Genomic DNA, 13,858 nt, shown 5'->3' with positions numbered 1-13,858 from the left:
CATTCTGGTCACATTATAGGGAATGCCATTAAAATCTGAGTACTGAATTGTCTCCTGCACGAATGAAGCTAGTCTGTGCAGTAGATAGAGCTTTCTCAAGGGGTGAGTCGCCTGGCAAGAATTCCTGCAGGAACTAAGTAGTCCTTCCCACCAGAGAAGTTTATTTAAAATGTCATTTAGAGACTCCCACATTTTTATTCAGTACCTTGAGAAACCTAAGCGTTTACATGTAGCATTTCCATTCTCATCGTTCCAGTCATCTGAGCAGACAGTCCTCCAGGAACCAAAAGTAAACACCTGAAGCACTGCCTTCTTTCCGCTCAGCCTGACTGAGGGATTCAGAAAAACATGAAAAGCATCAATAAGAAGTTAATAAAAACCACTGAGAAATCTATCAAGTACAAAACAATGTAAGAAAATCACCATAGCTTCTATATCTCTTGGTTCATTCTGTCTGTGTTACTTGTCTCTTCTGAACGCTTGTTTCTTTGAGATAACTCACCTGTATCTTTTTTCAAATAGAAAATTGATTTTCCTTTTCCTTCATCATTATTTGACAATATACCAAGGGACATGCAGCAAATGCAGCTTCACCAGTGCAGCCTGATGTACCACGCAAGTCCCCACATAAATGGACATGGATTCAGAACATTTTTGCCAGAATTCTAACAGTAATAGAGAGATTAATGGCCTGACTTTCAGAGTTTCTTGGTGAGTGAATGCCATTTGAAATCAATGGGAGATGCATGTGCTCAGAACCTCCGAAAATCAAGCCCTAGCTGAGTAGCTTTGAAGAATGTAATTAAAAGTAATTGTTGCTGTATTAGCAGCATGACATAGTTGTAGGAACATAGTTGTTGGACGTGCCTGATCATCACATCAAGCCTGATCTCCCAAGGATCCCTTTGTGGAGATCTCTTTGCATTATCACCTCTGATGGAAGGGATCTTGGGGACTGTGAAGGGAAAATGGAGATACAACGTTGGGAGTTGCAGTGCTCCTCTACTGGCCACCAGCCATGAGCCAGCACAACTCCCGCTGAGGCAGGGCTTCTAAAGCCTGGGTTCTATGGGCTGGTTAGCAGAAGATTCACAGTGGGCCCAGAGGGAGATAATACAGCTTGGAGTTGATTTACTTCCCGACCAGATTTTCATGGAGAAATCCTACATACTGTGTACAATTCTGCTCTCCCACGTTTAAGAATGATTAATTCAAACTGGAAGAGGTGTAGAGAAGGGCTACTAGGATGATCTGAGGAACGGAAAACCCACCTTATGAGAGGAGAGTCAAAGAGCTTGGCTTGTTTAGCCTAAGTAAAAGAAGGCTGAGGGGAGATTTGACTGCTCTCTATAAATACATCAGAGGGATAAAGACCAGGGAGGGAGAGGAGTTATTTAAGTTAAGACCCAATGTTGACACAAGAACAAATGGATATAAACTGGCTATCAACAAGTTTAGGCTTGAAATAAGGCAAAGGTTTCTAACCATCAGAAGAGTGAACTTCTGGAGAAGCCTTCCAAGGGGATCAGTGGGGGGGGGGGAAATACCTAACTGGCTTCAAGACTGAGCTTGATAAGTTTATGAAGGGGGTGGTATGAGAGGACTGCCTACAAGTGCATGTAACCAATCTGCGACTGCTAGTAGCAGATTTCTCCAATGGCTGGTGATGGGACACTAGATGGGGAGGACTCTGAGTTACTACAGAGAATTCTTTCCCAGGTGTCTGGCTAGTGGGTCTTACCCACATGCTCAGAGTCTAACTAATCACCATATTTGGGGTCAGGAAGGAATTTTTCCTCAGTTCAGATTGGCAGAGATCCAGCAGTTTTTTTACTTCCCCTGCAGCATGGGGCACAAGTCCATTGTAGGTTTAAATTAGTGTAAATGGTGCATTCTATGTAACTTGAAGTCTTTAAATCATGATTTGACAACTCCAGTAACTCAGCCAGAGGTTGGAGTCTATTACAGGAGTGGGTGGGTGAGGTTTTATGACCTACAATGTGCAGGAGGTCAGACTAGATGATCACAATAATCTTTTCTAGGCTTGAAGTCTATGAGTCTAATAGATCCAGGGATGATGCTGTAGAACACAACACCTCCCCTTCTTCATCCATTCCTTTCCCCAGTTCTGCCCCATGGTCTGCAGAGCTCCAGCCGAGGAAAATTGACATGGGAAATGGCAGAGCAGAGGCAACATCCCCCCCACACTTTCAAGTGGAAAGGAGAGATCAAGACCTGGATCAGTGTATTATTAGCTGGTTCCAAAATGTTAAGATTAACTTTTCATTCTCTTACTGGCAGGCTGAAAAATGAGAAGGGCAAAACTTTTCTAAAATTGTGTACATGGTTTAGGATTCCAAATCATTAACAAAATAAACAGCATGTAAATGATTTCAAATTACAAATCCACTTATTTGAAAATCAGTCCATCTTTCCCTCACTACCTACTACTGAAGTTAGGGTTCTAATTTTCCCCTCAGTTGTTGAAAACATCACAATCAGCTACTATAAAACAGCACAGGAAGGCCACATTTAAAATAGTTGTGTGGCACCAGAAGTTGTTACAGGGAAATGTTGGAATCTTGAATACACGTGTCACACGAGTGGCAGCAAGGTCAGTCACTGCCCTGAGCTCTCATGCCATCTTGTTGTGCGTCACTCAACTATTCATTTCTCTCTTTCCATCTCTCCCTTGAAGTCTTTATAGCACACATTTTGCTATAACATGCCAAACGCTCTGCTGCCAGGAAGAGTTAGAAGTGACCCATAATAGAATAAAAGTTACCGCAGCTGTATTCATCTTCTCCTCCTTTACAGTTAAAGACACCATCACACCTCGCTGATTGCTGGATACACATGAAGGACGATCTGCATCGAAACTTCCCAATGCAGTTGTACTGGACTGCCAGAAATTAAAGAGAACACACTGACATGAACACAACAGGATAGTAATTTGTGTGCTTGAAGTATTTTTTTTCTTACTTTGATTATATAGCCCCACTTTTGTGTTGTTTGTGAAAAGACAACCCTTGAATTCTAGGACTGCTGAACTACAATCTGGAGGTTGCTACACAATGCTGTTAAATTTATCCATTAGTAATGGCAACTACAGTGAAACAGCATTGTTGTCAATTATGGCTCCTTTCCAACTTCTGTAACCCCCAATTTATGTTTCATTCTAAGGAGAGTTTCTGGGTCTGATATATATGACTGACTCCAGATCAGCAAAGAAGGAAAGGAGAACCTCCTCAGAGCTGCAGTGCTGAGTTGTTTCCTCCAATGTGTATCTCAGCCTTGTAAGTCTATGAATTTTCTTTGTGTGAAGGTTTTGCTCTACCAATAACAAATTCTGTGTCTGCACTTGTGCAGGTGTTACCTTTCTGTTGCAACTAAGGTCATTCTTTTTCCTGATCCCATCTTTTTGGGTTGGGGGAAAGGACATTAGAGCACTCAAACACAATGATGTCAGTCTTTTGTTAGTATATATGAGAAACATAGAGAACAAATATGGCATTGTCTGAAGCCACATCTAGTCTTTATTCCTCAGGCACACAGACTGCTTAAATGTTTTGGGTTTTTTGAATGGGGATCATTTTGTTGAATCACTGACGTCTGTGTTTTCAGTCAGTTATGTCTTCAATTACAGTATTTGCCTTGAAAGTTTCTTACTGTTACAGGTTTCCCAGTGTGTGAGTGAGGGTTATGCCAATGGTCTCTCTTGTGTGCCAGATCAATTTTGTTCATACAGGTAAATAAAATTTCAAGTCATCACACCAAAAGGATTTTTTACTTCAGTAAACTATTTTGGTGGCAGTTTAATTCCATTCTCAGTAAGAGACTCATGAAAAATTAAGTGCTTGAATGGTTAATTGAGAACCTAATAAATAACTAATTGTACTCACCACCCAGGCCAATGGCAACTGCTAGGATTAATACAAGTAATAAAACAAGGATAAACGGAAGAAATCTTAGGGAGAATAAAACATGGCACTTTGAAGATGGCTGGGTAGCTCCTAGAAACCAAAAAGAAAAGTGAGAAACAGCTGCTTCTATGAAATATTCACACTGGGATTTTCAGTGAAAACATTTTTTAAATTTAAAATAGTAGTAACAGCTCCATTCAATTTTATGGTATGGCCTGATCCTTTGAAGCGCCAACTAACTTGTGTAAGGAGTTGAGAGCACTTGGAACCTTACAAAGGGTGGTCTGCACATTAGGACCGGATCCATAGCCCATTGAAAGCAAAGGAAAGATTCCCTTTGCCTTTGATGGGTTAGAACAGGGCTGGGCAAACTTTTTGGCCTGAGGGCCACATCTGGGTATGGAAATTGTATGGCGGGCAATGAATGCTCAAGATATTGGGGGTTGGAGTGCAGGCTCTGGCTGGGAATGCAGGCTCTAGGGTGGGGCCAGAAATGAGGAGTTTGGGGTGGGGGGCTTCAGGCTGGGGCAGGGAGTTGCGGTGTGGGGTGGAGGGTGAGGGCTCCAGCTGGGGGTGCGGGCTCTGGTGTGGGGTTCGGGATGAAGGGTTGGGGATGCAGGAGGGTGCTTCGGGCTGGGACTGAGGTTTTGGAGAGTGGGAGGGGGATCAGGGCTGGGGCAGGGGGTTGGGGCACGGGAGGGGGCAGGGATGCAGGCTCTGGGCGGCGCTTACCTCAAGCAGCTCCCAGAAGCAGCAGCATGTCCCCCCTCCAGCTCCTAAGTGGAGGATCAGCCAGGCGACTCTGCATGCTGCCCTGTCTGCAGGCGCTTGGGGCAGGGGCAGTGTGTGAAGCACCCTGGCTGCCCCTACACATGGGAGCTGGAGGGGAGGACATGCTGCTGCTTCTGGGAGCCGTGCGGAGTGGGGCAAGCCCTGGACCCTGCTCCCCAGTGGGAGCTTGAGGGCTGGATTAAAATGTCAGGAGGGCGGGATGTGGCCCCCAGGCCACAGTTTGCTCACCACTGGGTTAGAATCAGGCCGTTAGTGAGTGGTTAGGCTAAGCCCCACTGAACTCAAAACGTGATTTCTAAACCTTCTGGTTTTCATGATCAGGAAGATAAAAAGTATACATCTCTCTCTAAAGAGTTAGATGACTCTGAGAAAAAAAAATCAGAATTGTTTTGTTTATATAATCAAACCTGAATAAAGTGTAGGATCTACTGAGAATTTTAGAATAGATTATAAAACTCTCAAATGGAAAAATACAATTCTCTTCAAAGAATTAATGGCTCTGAATGTCACTTTTATGAAAACTTCTGCCAAAAATGTCTTCTGAATCTCTCCTGTATCAGCTTAGTACTTCTGACACTCACTGCTACCATCATCTCTGGCTGGATCCTACATTGTGTGCTATATTTGGGACAACTGAAATCCAGTGAAGAGGTTGGAGGTGGTATGGCTCCACTTATGACAGTGAGGAAGAAAGTCTAGCTGCAGCACACTGCATTCCCTAAACTCTGAAGAATAAAGATTCAGAGCAAAGACTGGAAGTGAATAAGAGATGCTAAAAATTGAAACAGAGGCAGGACAGAATCAAGAGAAGGACAAAATTCCAGTGTTTTGGAAGAGATGATAGGCCCACATATAAAGGAGATGGCAGAAGAAAGCAAAAGTTTAGGGCAAGAATAAAGCTCTAGATTTTTGGTTTTTGAAGCCAGGCTAATTGGAGCAATAGAGTTAGAAATATAGATGTAGAAAACTGAACCCAAAATTAGAGGTGATTTTTGCAAATTTGAGCCTTATTGCCTTGGTCAAAGTCACACAGACAATCAATCGTAGAGGCAGGAATAGAGTCCTAGCTATTCCTGTGAAATGGATTAAAGAACAGGAATCCATAGCAGTGGATTAACAAGAGAGGCAACAGTTTCCACTGAACATATGGATGGCTTTGTGGGGGGGGGGGAATTATTCCGATTTCATACACAAAGGCCAAAGCAAGCGTAAATAATGGAAATGTGCCATTTACATATACAGGAGGTCTTCAGTTTTGATTCATGCAGCTGTGCCCACCCTACCCCTAAACTTACCTTTGAATTTTGGATTTGCAAAAACTTGAAGCTCAGACAAAACTGCTGAGTTTCATCCAGTTTCACTCAAACCTGTTCAGTAGAAATTGAGCGAATCTCTTAGACAAGCAAAATGTGAAATCAGGAAATGTTATCTGGTTTCAGGTGTCATAATGAATATTTTGAAGCCCTGTCTTAGTTAAATAGTCTGTATAAATTAATATTGCTTTACCTGTGACCTTAGGTCTGATTCTGCTCCTACTAAAGTTAATGTGTGTTTTGTCACTGGTTTCAATGGGAATAAGATCAGGCCCGTAGAATGTAACCAAAATGCATATTCTGCTATCCATGACCTACTCTACTGCATTGCCTTTTTCTAATGATATGGATTTCCAGACTTGGAAGGCTTCATATCAAACACTCAAAATTGTGTCATATCTGAAGTAAAAAACAAATAATCTACTACTTGGATGAAACTGTACAAATAATGCAGCCTTGCAAAAGTGTCATGGAAACATATCCGCCCAGACAAAAAGTGTCCTCACCCACTCTCACCCTGATGAAGTTAGTGAAAAAAATAAGTGCTACTTTCTCACTAATAAAAAAAAATGTACCCTGTTTGTGTAAGTATAGTTTTGCAAGGCTAAATTACTACATAAACCAAGGGTAGTCAATAGGTAGACCACAGGCCAAATCTGAACAGCCAGATGCCATTGAAAGGACCCTGAAATCTTTTTATTTACTTATTATTATCATTGTTATTATCTTTTTCTCTGGAGTCTGGACCTTGACCAATACATTTGGATGATGACAAAAAATCATTCACTATCCCTGACTGTACACATTACAAAGGGACAAAGGTATGTAGAGTCCCTACCAAGTCCATTTGCACTGGGATCTACTTTTGCTTGTTGTATGCTCAAAAATCTTTTGTAGAAAAAATGAACTTCAGCTACTGGCAATTTGTCTTCAGTAACAGAGGTGATTTCAGGATTTCCAGTATTGGGATTAGTCTCCAGTACCTGGACCAACAAAGAACAGAAATCACTTTTAAAACCAACTACTCATTCTCCTCATATCACCCCAATGCCTTTCTAGTGGAAATGATTTTTTTTTGTTGAGGGGCCCTGCTTTGAGCACACTTTTGGAATGAACAGTGATACAAAGCAAATCCAGGGACAGCTTCCAGGCATGCACTCTCTTTGCCTCAAAATAGCCTCATCCTGCAATGGATGCTGAACAGCTCCTGTGTGTTACTAAGGAGCTCATGCAATTCCCATTGACTTCAGTGAGAGCTGGGGTACTCAGCAACTTGCACAAATGGACCGCTAATTAGCAAGCGTTAACCAGCAATTTACTGAAACTAAAATGTTGCTCAAGTCTGCCTATAACCACAGTTATTTAGAGTAATTCATTCACCACATCAAGAAATTCGGACAAGCTCCTTCTTTAAATGTCAAGGCATTTTCCACAGGGTGCTTTTTAATTGCTACTGTAAATACTGTAAAGGAAAGTATAAGTTATGAACTGTGCAAAGCCTGCTCTGATCTGTCGGACTTCCCATTTAGCTTATGCTGAAGAACCTTTGAATGTTGTATGCAGATCACAAACTGAAATTAAAATGCTAAAATGTAATTTTGGGTAAATAAACCTTACGTTTTAAAATTAACATGAAGGTATAGGATACAGAAAACTTTGGTATCTGATTGTATAGGCTCTGTACAATCAATGACATAGTAGGTCTGATTCTGCACTCATACTGGTGTAAATCATGAGTAAATGCATTAAAGTCAGAGGAACTAGTGTGCTGTAAATCCAGAATATCAGGCCCAGGAAATGTTTGCCTTAGACAAAATATAGTTCAGCTTTGCCACCAACTTTTAGGGAACGTAGAATATCTTTTCACCATCTAGCAAGCATTATCTATCAAAATACAACTTTTCTCTCATTCTCTCAGATATAATAGACATTCTTGGTAACTAAAAATTTCAAGAGGTATTATATAAACTGCTGTTTTTAGGGCAGAAATAAGGAAAGAGCATCCTACTGCAAATGGTTTCTGAACATAAAGAATACCTTCATTGCTACATGTGTTGCTGCTCTGGAAATAAAACAGCATTAAGACACGTGACATACAGTTACAAAATGTTGGAGAATCATTATTTACTCTGGCGTAGGGTGTTACTCACCTCTTCTTGAGACATCATCGTTAAAAACCAAAATATGTTCTTTTTTCATTTTAATAATAAGCCAGAGGGAAATCTAGTTGTTGTTAAACCAGTCCGCTCAGGAAATATTTTCATCAAACCACCCAGAACTGCCGGCTCAACCACTGTAGCAAATGGCATTATTACTGTAGTCTGTGTAATTCAGCCTGGTCATAGATATCAGGTAGCCTAGGATGACATAGCTATGGATACCAGGAAGGCAAAAACTCAGCAACCCTTGTAATCAGTGTAATCAGGTAAGGTAATATTGTGGTATTTGTAAACCTTTTCATGAACCTGTCTGAGAGGAAACTCTCCAAAGATTAAGTCATAGGTGTGCTTGCTTGTTCCATTTATCCTAAATAAAGTGGCTGGAGAAAAGCATATGCCAGAATTCTGGACTCTGGTGAATGAGCCCCTCAAAGCTAGTCAGTTTGGCAAAGTAGGCCCTTTATCTGGTTGCATTACTCTCTGTGAATTTGGTGTGCTCTTTGCTAAATGCACCCACCAGGCATGAGGCAAAGAGCAAACCAAAAGATAGTTCCCAGGATAGATCTGCATTTTAACTATGAAAAGAATTCCACCTCCATAATTTTGAAAATTGTGCACTTGAACCAATGGGAAAATTCCACCTGCTCTAAACTCAGAAGCTCATGGATCAGCTGAAATGAAAAATCCTGGTCAGAATAACAGTATAGTCATGATCTTGTTTTGATCATCTTTTTTTTAAAAAAAATTTTATGACGGGGTGGGGGGGGCAGGAGGTTGTGAAGCGAGCTGAAAAGCCATGCTGGTATGTATAAGTGAAGACAGGGCTACTGCGAGACTGTGGCTTCCCTAATGAGAGTGCTAATATTTTAGACTAGGTTAGTGGCATTTACTAATGATGGGAGAATCTCAAAAGTTTCAGAGGAATCTTATTCAGACTTGGCTCTGCAAGATGGGAGTTGAACTCTTACAAGAAAAGGAGGATGTACAATATTTCTGATACTGCCTCCTCTTAGTCAAGACAGCTTTGTGACAAGAACAGCTTTTATTACCTTCTTTTGGCAGTTCTGCTTCTGATCATTGCCGGAATTAGGAAGCAGAGGCATTTTAAAAAAAGGAGAAAAAAAGAAAGAAAACTGTTCAAAAAGGTTCAGTTTGGGTTCAGTTAGAGGCAGGAGTGAAAGCAGAATTGGCTTGTCTATGCATGGAAATGACTAATATTTCTCTTTTTTTCCTAGGGTACTGAGCAAGATCATGGGTTTGATCCTCAGCTGCCCTGAGCTCAGCCTCGGAAGACCTGGGTTTGATTCCCCACTATGCCTGAGGGGAGGCTGTTAGGGAGCTAGTCACAATTCCCTGATCCTCAGCCACTAGGACCTGGCATAAGTTAAAGTTTCCAGCATGAGGTGTGGAGGCATCTTCAACTTACATCACTGACATAAGGGCCCTCCGGAACCTTACAGCAGTGGAGAATCAGGCATAGCAAAGGATTGCTTTACCATGCCCTCTCCTGTTCCTTGATAACCCTTTTCCTCTCCCAGCCCCTGATATACACCCTGCACCACCCCCCAACCCCACCCCACCCCACCCCACCCTTGTGCCAGGAGGGACATAGCAGCACAGGAGGCCTAACCTACGTGCTTTGAAGCTGACCTGGAGGGGCCACCTTTAAAGGAGAAATTATATTTCAGCCTCCATACTCATTCAGTTCTTAGCCTCTTTGATGGGGATGCCAACAAGAGGCCCAGCTGTGGTGCTGGTTCTGTGAGGCGGAAATCTGTCCATTAAGAACCAGGTTCAGACCACCAATTTATTTCATGTGTGCCGCTGTACAACCAATGCATGGCGACAGATCATGCTCATTGACTCATTACTGCCTGGGGGTGCATTTAAAATGGTGATCTGAAAGTGAGAGATTCAGTTCCCTGCTATTAGCAAATTTGCACTTACTATGCATTGTGCTATACTGTGGACATATACTAGGATAGTCTTGCATAATGACAGGTTTCAGAGAAGCAGCCGTGTTAGTCTGTATTCGCAAAAAGAAAAGGAGTACTTGTGACACCTTAGAGACTAACAAATTTATTAGAGCATAAGCTTTCATGAGCTACAGCTCACTTCATCGGATGCATAGTCTCTATTCAAGCCTAATGCATCCGATGAAGTGAGCTGTAGCTCACGAAAGCTTATGCTCTAATAAATTTGTTAGTTTCTAAGGTGCCACAAGTACTCCTTTTCTTTTAGGATAGTCTTGTTTTGATACAGTCTACGGCAGGCATACAAAGACTGCATATATTTTTTGCCTTTCAACAACCCTAAAGTAAAAGTGCAAAGACTAACATGCTATGAAAACAGGATATCAGCTTTTGTCAAAAAGATCACAAGGGTTTTGAGGTTTTTTTATCTTAGCTGCCTCTCCCTCTCTCTCTCTCTGTCTCTCTCTCTCTACTAATTTCTGCCTGTACTGAACATACATTCACAGGAGGAGTGGAAGAGATGGCAGTGGCTGAAACACAACTATATTCGAAGGTCTTGAACAAAGGCAGAAACAGAAGCACCTGTACGTTACTGGAATCCCTCTTATCTATGGGATTTCCTGCACATACAGCGTGAGTAGAATTTTTAAGTTACCTCAATATATTAAAAGAATTTTCTCATAAAAATTTGAATACAGACAGCTTGCATTTTTAACAGAGAAAACAGGCAACAGTTTGAGAGGGATGTTTCTGTATGTGGATAAGATCTTCTGCTTTGGGCTTAATTTATAGCATTTTGTGGCATATTAATCTTATCCTTAAAAGAACCTACAGTGTATCAATTTTTTATATCTAAATCTAAAAATTATCCACTGTTGGGTTGAGAGATTGTAAAACGTATTAAACACTTGACGTGCTCAGTTATCTCCCACGGTATTACCAAAAACAAATCACATTTTTCATTCATCACTTTTGCTGTAACGCAGTTAAGTTTAAAGGCACCTTTTAGCCTATGCTGGGTTCTACGACATAGCAAAGGCATCTTACCATATGTAGGACATTAGAGACTGGGTTTACTTTGCACAAGACATTGTTTTCCTGTTTATAAATATATAAAACTATTCAATATAACTGTCATTTTTACTCTTTTTATTTCATAAAGAATTTTTCTCAGTTTAGGATCATGTTAAAAAATTACATGCCAAAGGGAAGAGGGGAAAATAGTATCTCCATGAAAAATACAAATGCTGTTCTCAGTTATACTGGCAACCCCTGTGAGTGAGCAGTGTAACTGTGGGCAGAATTTGACTCTGCATTAAAGAAAAATGCAGTATTAAGGTCACTTTTTCCCCAAACATCTTCAGATGGGATAAGCACATTTTATGTGAAATTTTCAAAGAGACATGGGGGAATCTAGGTCCTCAACTCAGTGACAGTTGGGCAATTTAATTCTCCTATGTGAAAATCTCATTCTTCAAAAATTTACTCCCTTTCCTGCAAATTCCTTAACGTGTGTGTGTGTGTGTGCATGTGTGAGAGACAGAGAGTGAAATAAGCATCCATCAATGTGAATTTAAAACTGACTACAATAATCTGGTTTTTAATATATATATGTTGGCTTCTTATTGAAAATAAAACCAACCAGTGAAGCAACTATGTCAGTATCAAAAGTATTGAATTAATTTTCTAAAGAGTCCTCTATTTTCAGGTGCCAACTTTAGACACCTTGGGCCTGACTTCAGAGGTACTGAGTTCCCATTGCTCCCATTATATGTCAATTGAAATTTTGGGGACACGGCTCTTCTAAAAATCTGGCATGGTCTCTCCCATCAGGCATCCCAAAACTGAGACACCCAAAACAAGTGGCCAGTTTTGAAAATTTTTGATTCTGTAGTCTAAATTCTTCAAATCTTCTTTAAAGCACAGTGGTGCTACCTATGGAATGTATTTGTGCTTTCTAGTGTAAAGGAAACAGTTAGATAAATAGTCAAAGTGTTGAGCAAGTTTGGATAAAATTTAAAAAGTAGCCTGGATTTTTGCCTAAAATTTGAACCGAACAACTTTCTAGAAACTTTGGTTATTATTTTTAAACCTTTTGCATGTGTTTTCAGTTCCTGATTTCAGCCATTCAGCATTCCTGGCCTGGCCCAAACCAGTACTAATTGTTATTAGCATTTCCAGACAGGGATCTGATAGTTTATTCTTCTTCTAAAACAGTAGTTTAAAATATATATATGTAAGATAGCCTGATCTTACATGATTCAGAGCTGCAGTGCCATAATCTCTTTTACACTAAGGCCCCTTTACATGGAGCAGTTTAAAGGAGCATTCGTGTAAATGGGAATCAGGCAGAATCTCAGCAGCACGTTAACCCCCAGGCTTACAGAGTACTAATTGTTATTAGCATTTCCAGACAGGGATCTGGTAGTTTATTCTTCTTCTATAACAGTACTTTAAAATATCTATATTTAAGAACTCTTTTCTCCTTTCTGTTTGAATGATCTTTGTAGACCTAGGATCCATTTTTGCATTAAATTGCCTTATTGTCTACTATTTGCTTTGTGGAAGTGCATAGGAGCCCTAGTCATCGGCCAGGATGCCACTGGGCAAGGTGCTATAGAAACACAAAAAAACCCTAGTTGCTGCCTCAATAAACTTAAAGTCCTAATATGAGCTGAGACAACAGGTAGATACAGACCGTCACAAGGAAACAATGAGACAATGCTGATTGGTATGATAGGCAAAGGTCTCAACACCCCAGCTGCCTAGCCATTTGTCAAGTTTGTTATAAGCCTAATGGCAAAGGATAGTTTTAAGGAGGAAAATGAAGAAGAACAATGATTGGCTTTGTAGATGTTGACCGGGAGCATTCCCAAGAGTTGGGGGTTGCATGGGAGAAAGAACAAAAGCTCATTTGAAAACTGATGGAAGATGGCATTGGCAAAGAGAAGGCAGGAGCTGATCTCTTGATAGTGTATGGGAGATGATAGGTAGGGTAGGGATCGCTGGTGAAGGGCCTTGGAAGTGAAAACAAGTTGCTTATGCGTGATGCTATGGAGAAAGGGGAGCCAGTGAAGGGAGGCAAAGAGAGGGGTGACATGTTTAAAGCAACCAATGATCTTCACAGCAGCATTCTGAATGGATATGAGTGGATTGCATTTGTCAAGGCCAGAGAGAAGGATGTTGCAGTAATCAAGACACGAGATGATGAGAGCCTGCACGAGAGTGTTGGCGGTGAGGACAGATGAGAAAGGTCATACCTTAGAGATGTTGTGCAGAAAGAATCAGCAAGATTTGCACATAGTTAGGACATAAGGTCCTAAAGAGAGGTCTGAGTCATTCAAAGTTGACACCCAGTTTATTGGCCTGAGTGACAGGAAGGATTGTGGTGGTGTCCACAGTGCTAAAGAAAGAAAGTAGCGGGGAAGGCTTGGGGGAAAGATTAAGAGTTGTATTTTGGCCATGTTGAGCGTACAGTAATAAAAGGACACAGCACATCATACATAAGTAACACATTTAATTCTTTATTTACTAATCCACATACAATTTTCTCTCTGGGGCGAAGAAGACAGAAAAAAGTACATGAGATCAGCCGCACTGTTTAATGTGGTGCTGGAAAGTGCACAGATACTTCAGGGCTGGATGCAGTATAAGAACTTGAACAGAAGGGAATTAAATGTTACAAATTTGTCTTCAAA

The 13,858-nt window shown here is 41.0% G+C and overlaps 2 protein-coding genes across 4 annotated transcripts in view; one reads left to right on the top strand and one right to left on the bottom strand.

Annotated features, from left to right (window-relative positions):
- The window catches only part of TMPRSS3 (transmembrane serine protease 3), a 31,695-nt gene extending 23,499 nt beyond the window's left edge, over positions 1 to 8,196 (bottom strand). Inside the window, exons 1-5 of the mRNA XM_038375332.2 lie at positions 8,179 to 8,196; positions 6,867 to 7,011; positions 3,903 to 4,013; positions 2,786 to 2,902; positions 206 to 329 (exon numbers count right to left, since the gene is read on the bottom strand). Coding sequence (XP_038231260.1) covers positions 206 to 329; positions 2,786 to 2,902; positions 3,903 to 4,013; positions 6,867 to 7,011; positions 8,179 to 8,196 — 515 coding nt within the window. The remainder of the gene's footprint in view (positions 1 to 205; positions 330 to 2,785; positions 2,903 to 3,902; positions 4,014 to 6,866; positions 7,012 to 8,178) is intronic.
- Positions 3,144 to 13,858, top strand: part of UBASH3A (ubiquitin associated and SH3 domain containing A) — a 44,274-nt gene continuing 33,559 nt past the window's right edge. Inside the window, exons 1-2 of one of the 3 annotated variants that reach the window (XM_043506956.1) lie at positions 3,144 to 3,296; positions 10,667 to 10,793. In XM_043506956.1, the coding sequence (XP_043362891.1) occupies positions 10,681 to 10,793 (113 nt within the window). In that variant the 5' untranslated portion in view covers positions 3,144 to 3,296; positions 10,667 to 10,680. Of the gene's footprint in view, positions 3,297 to 10,608; positions 10,794 to 13,858 lie in introns of those variants that run through there. The other 2 variants (XM_043506957.1, XM_038387535.2) reach the window with 2 other exon arrangements.

This window comes from Dermochelys coriacea, chromosome 1 (genome assembly GCF_009764565.3).
Source record: "Dermochelys coriacea isolate rDerCor1 chromosome 1, rDerCor1.pri.v4, whole genome shotgun sequence".
In the NCBI taxonomy this organism is placed as follows: Eukaryota; Metazoa; Chordata; order Testudines; family Dermochelyidae; genus Dermochelys; species Dermochelys coriacea.
Note: the sequence above shows the minus strand (reverse complement) of the source record. Positions and strands in the feature narration are given on the sequence as shown.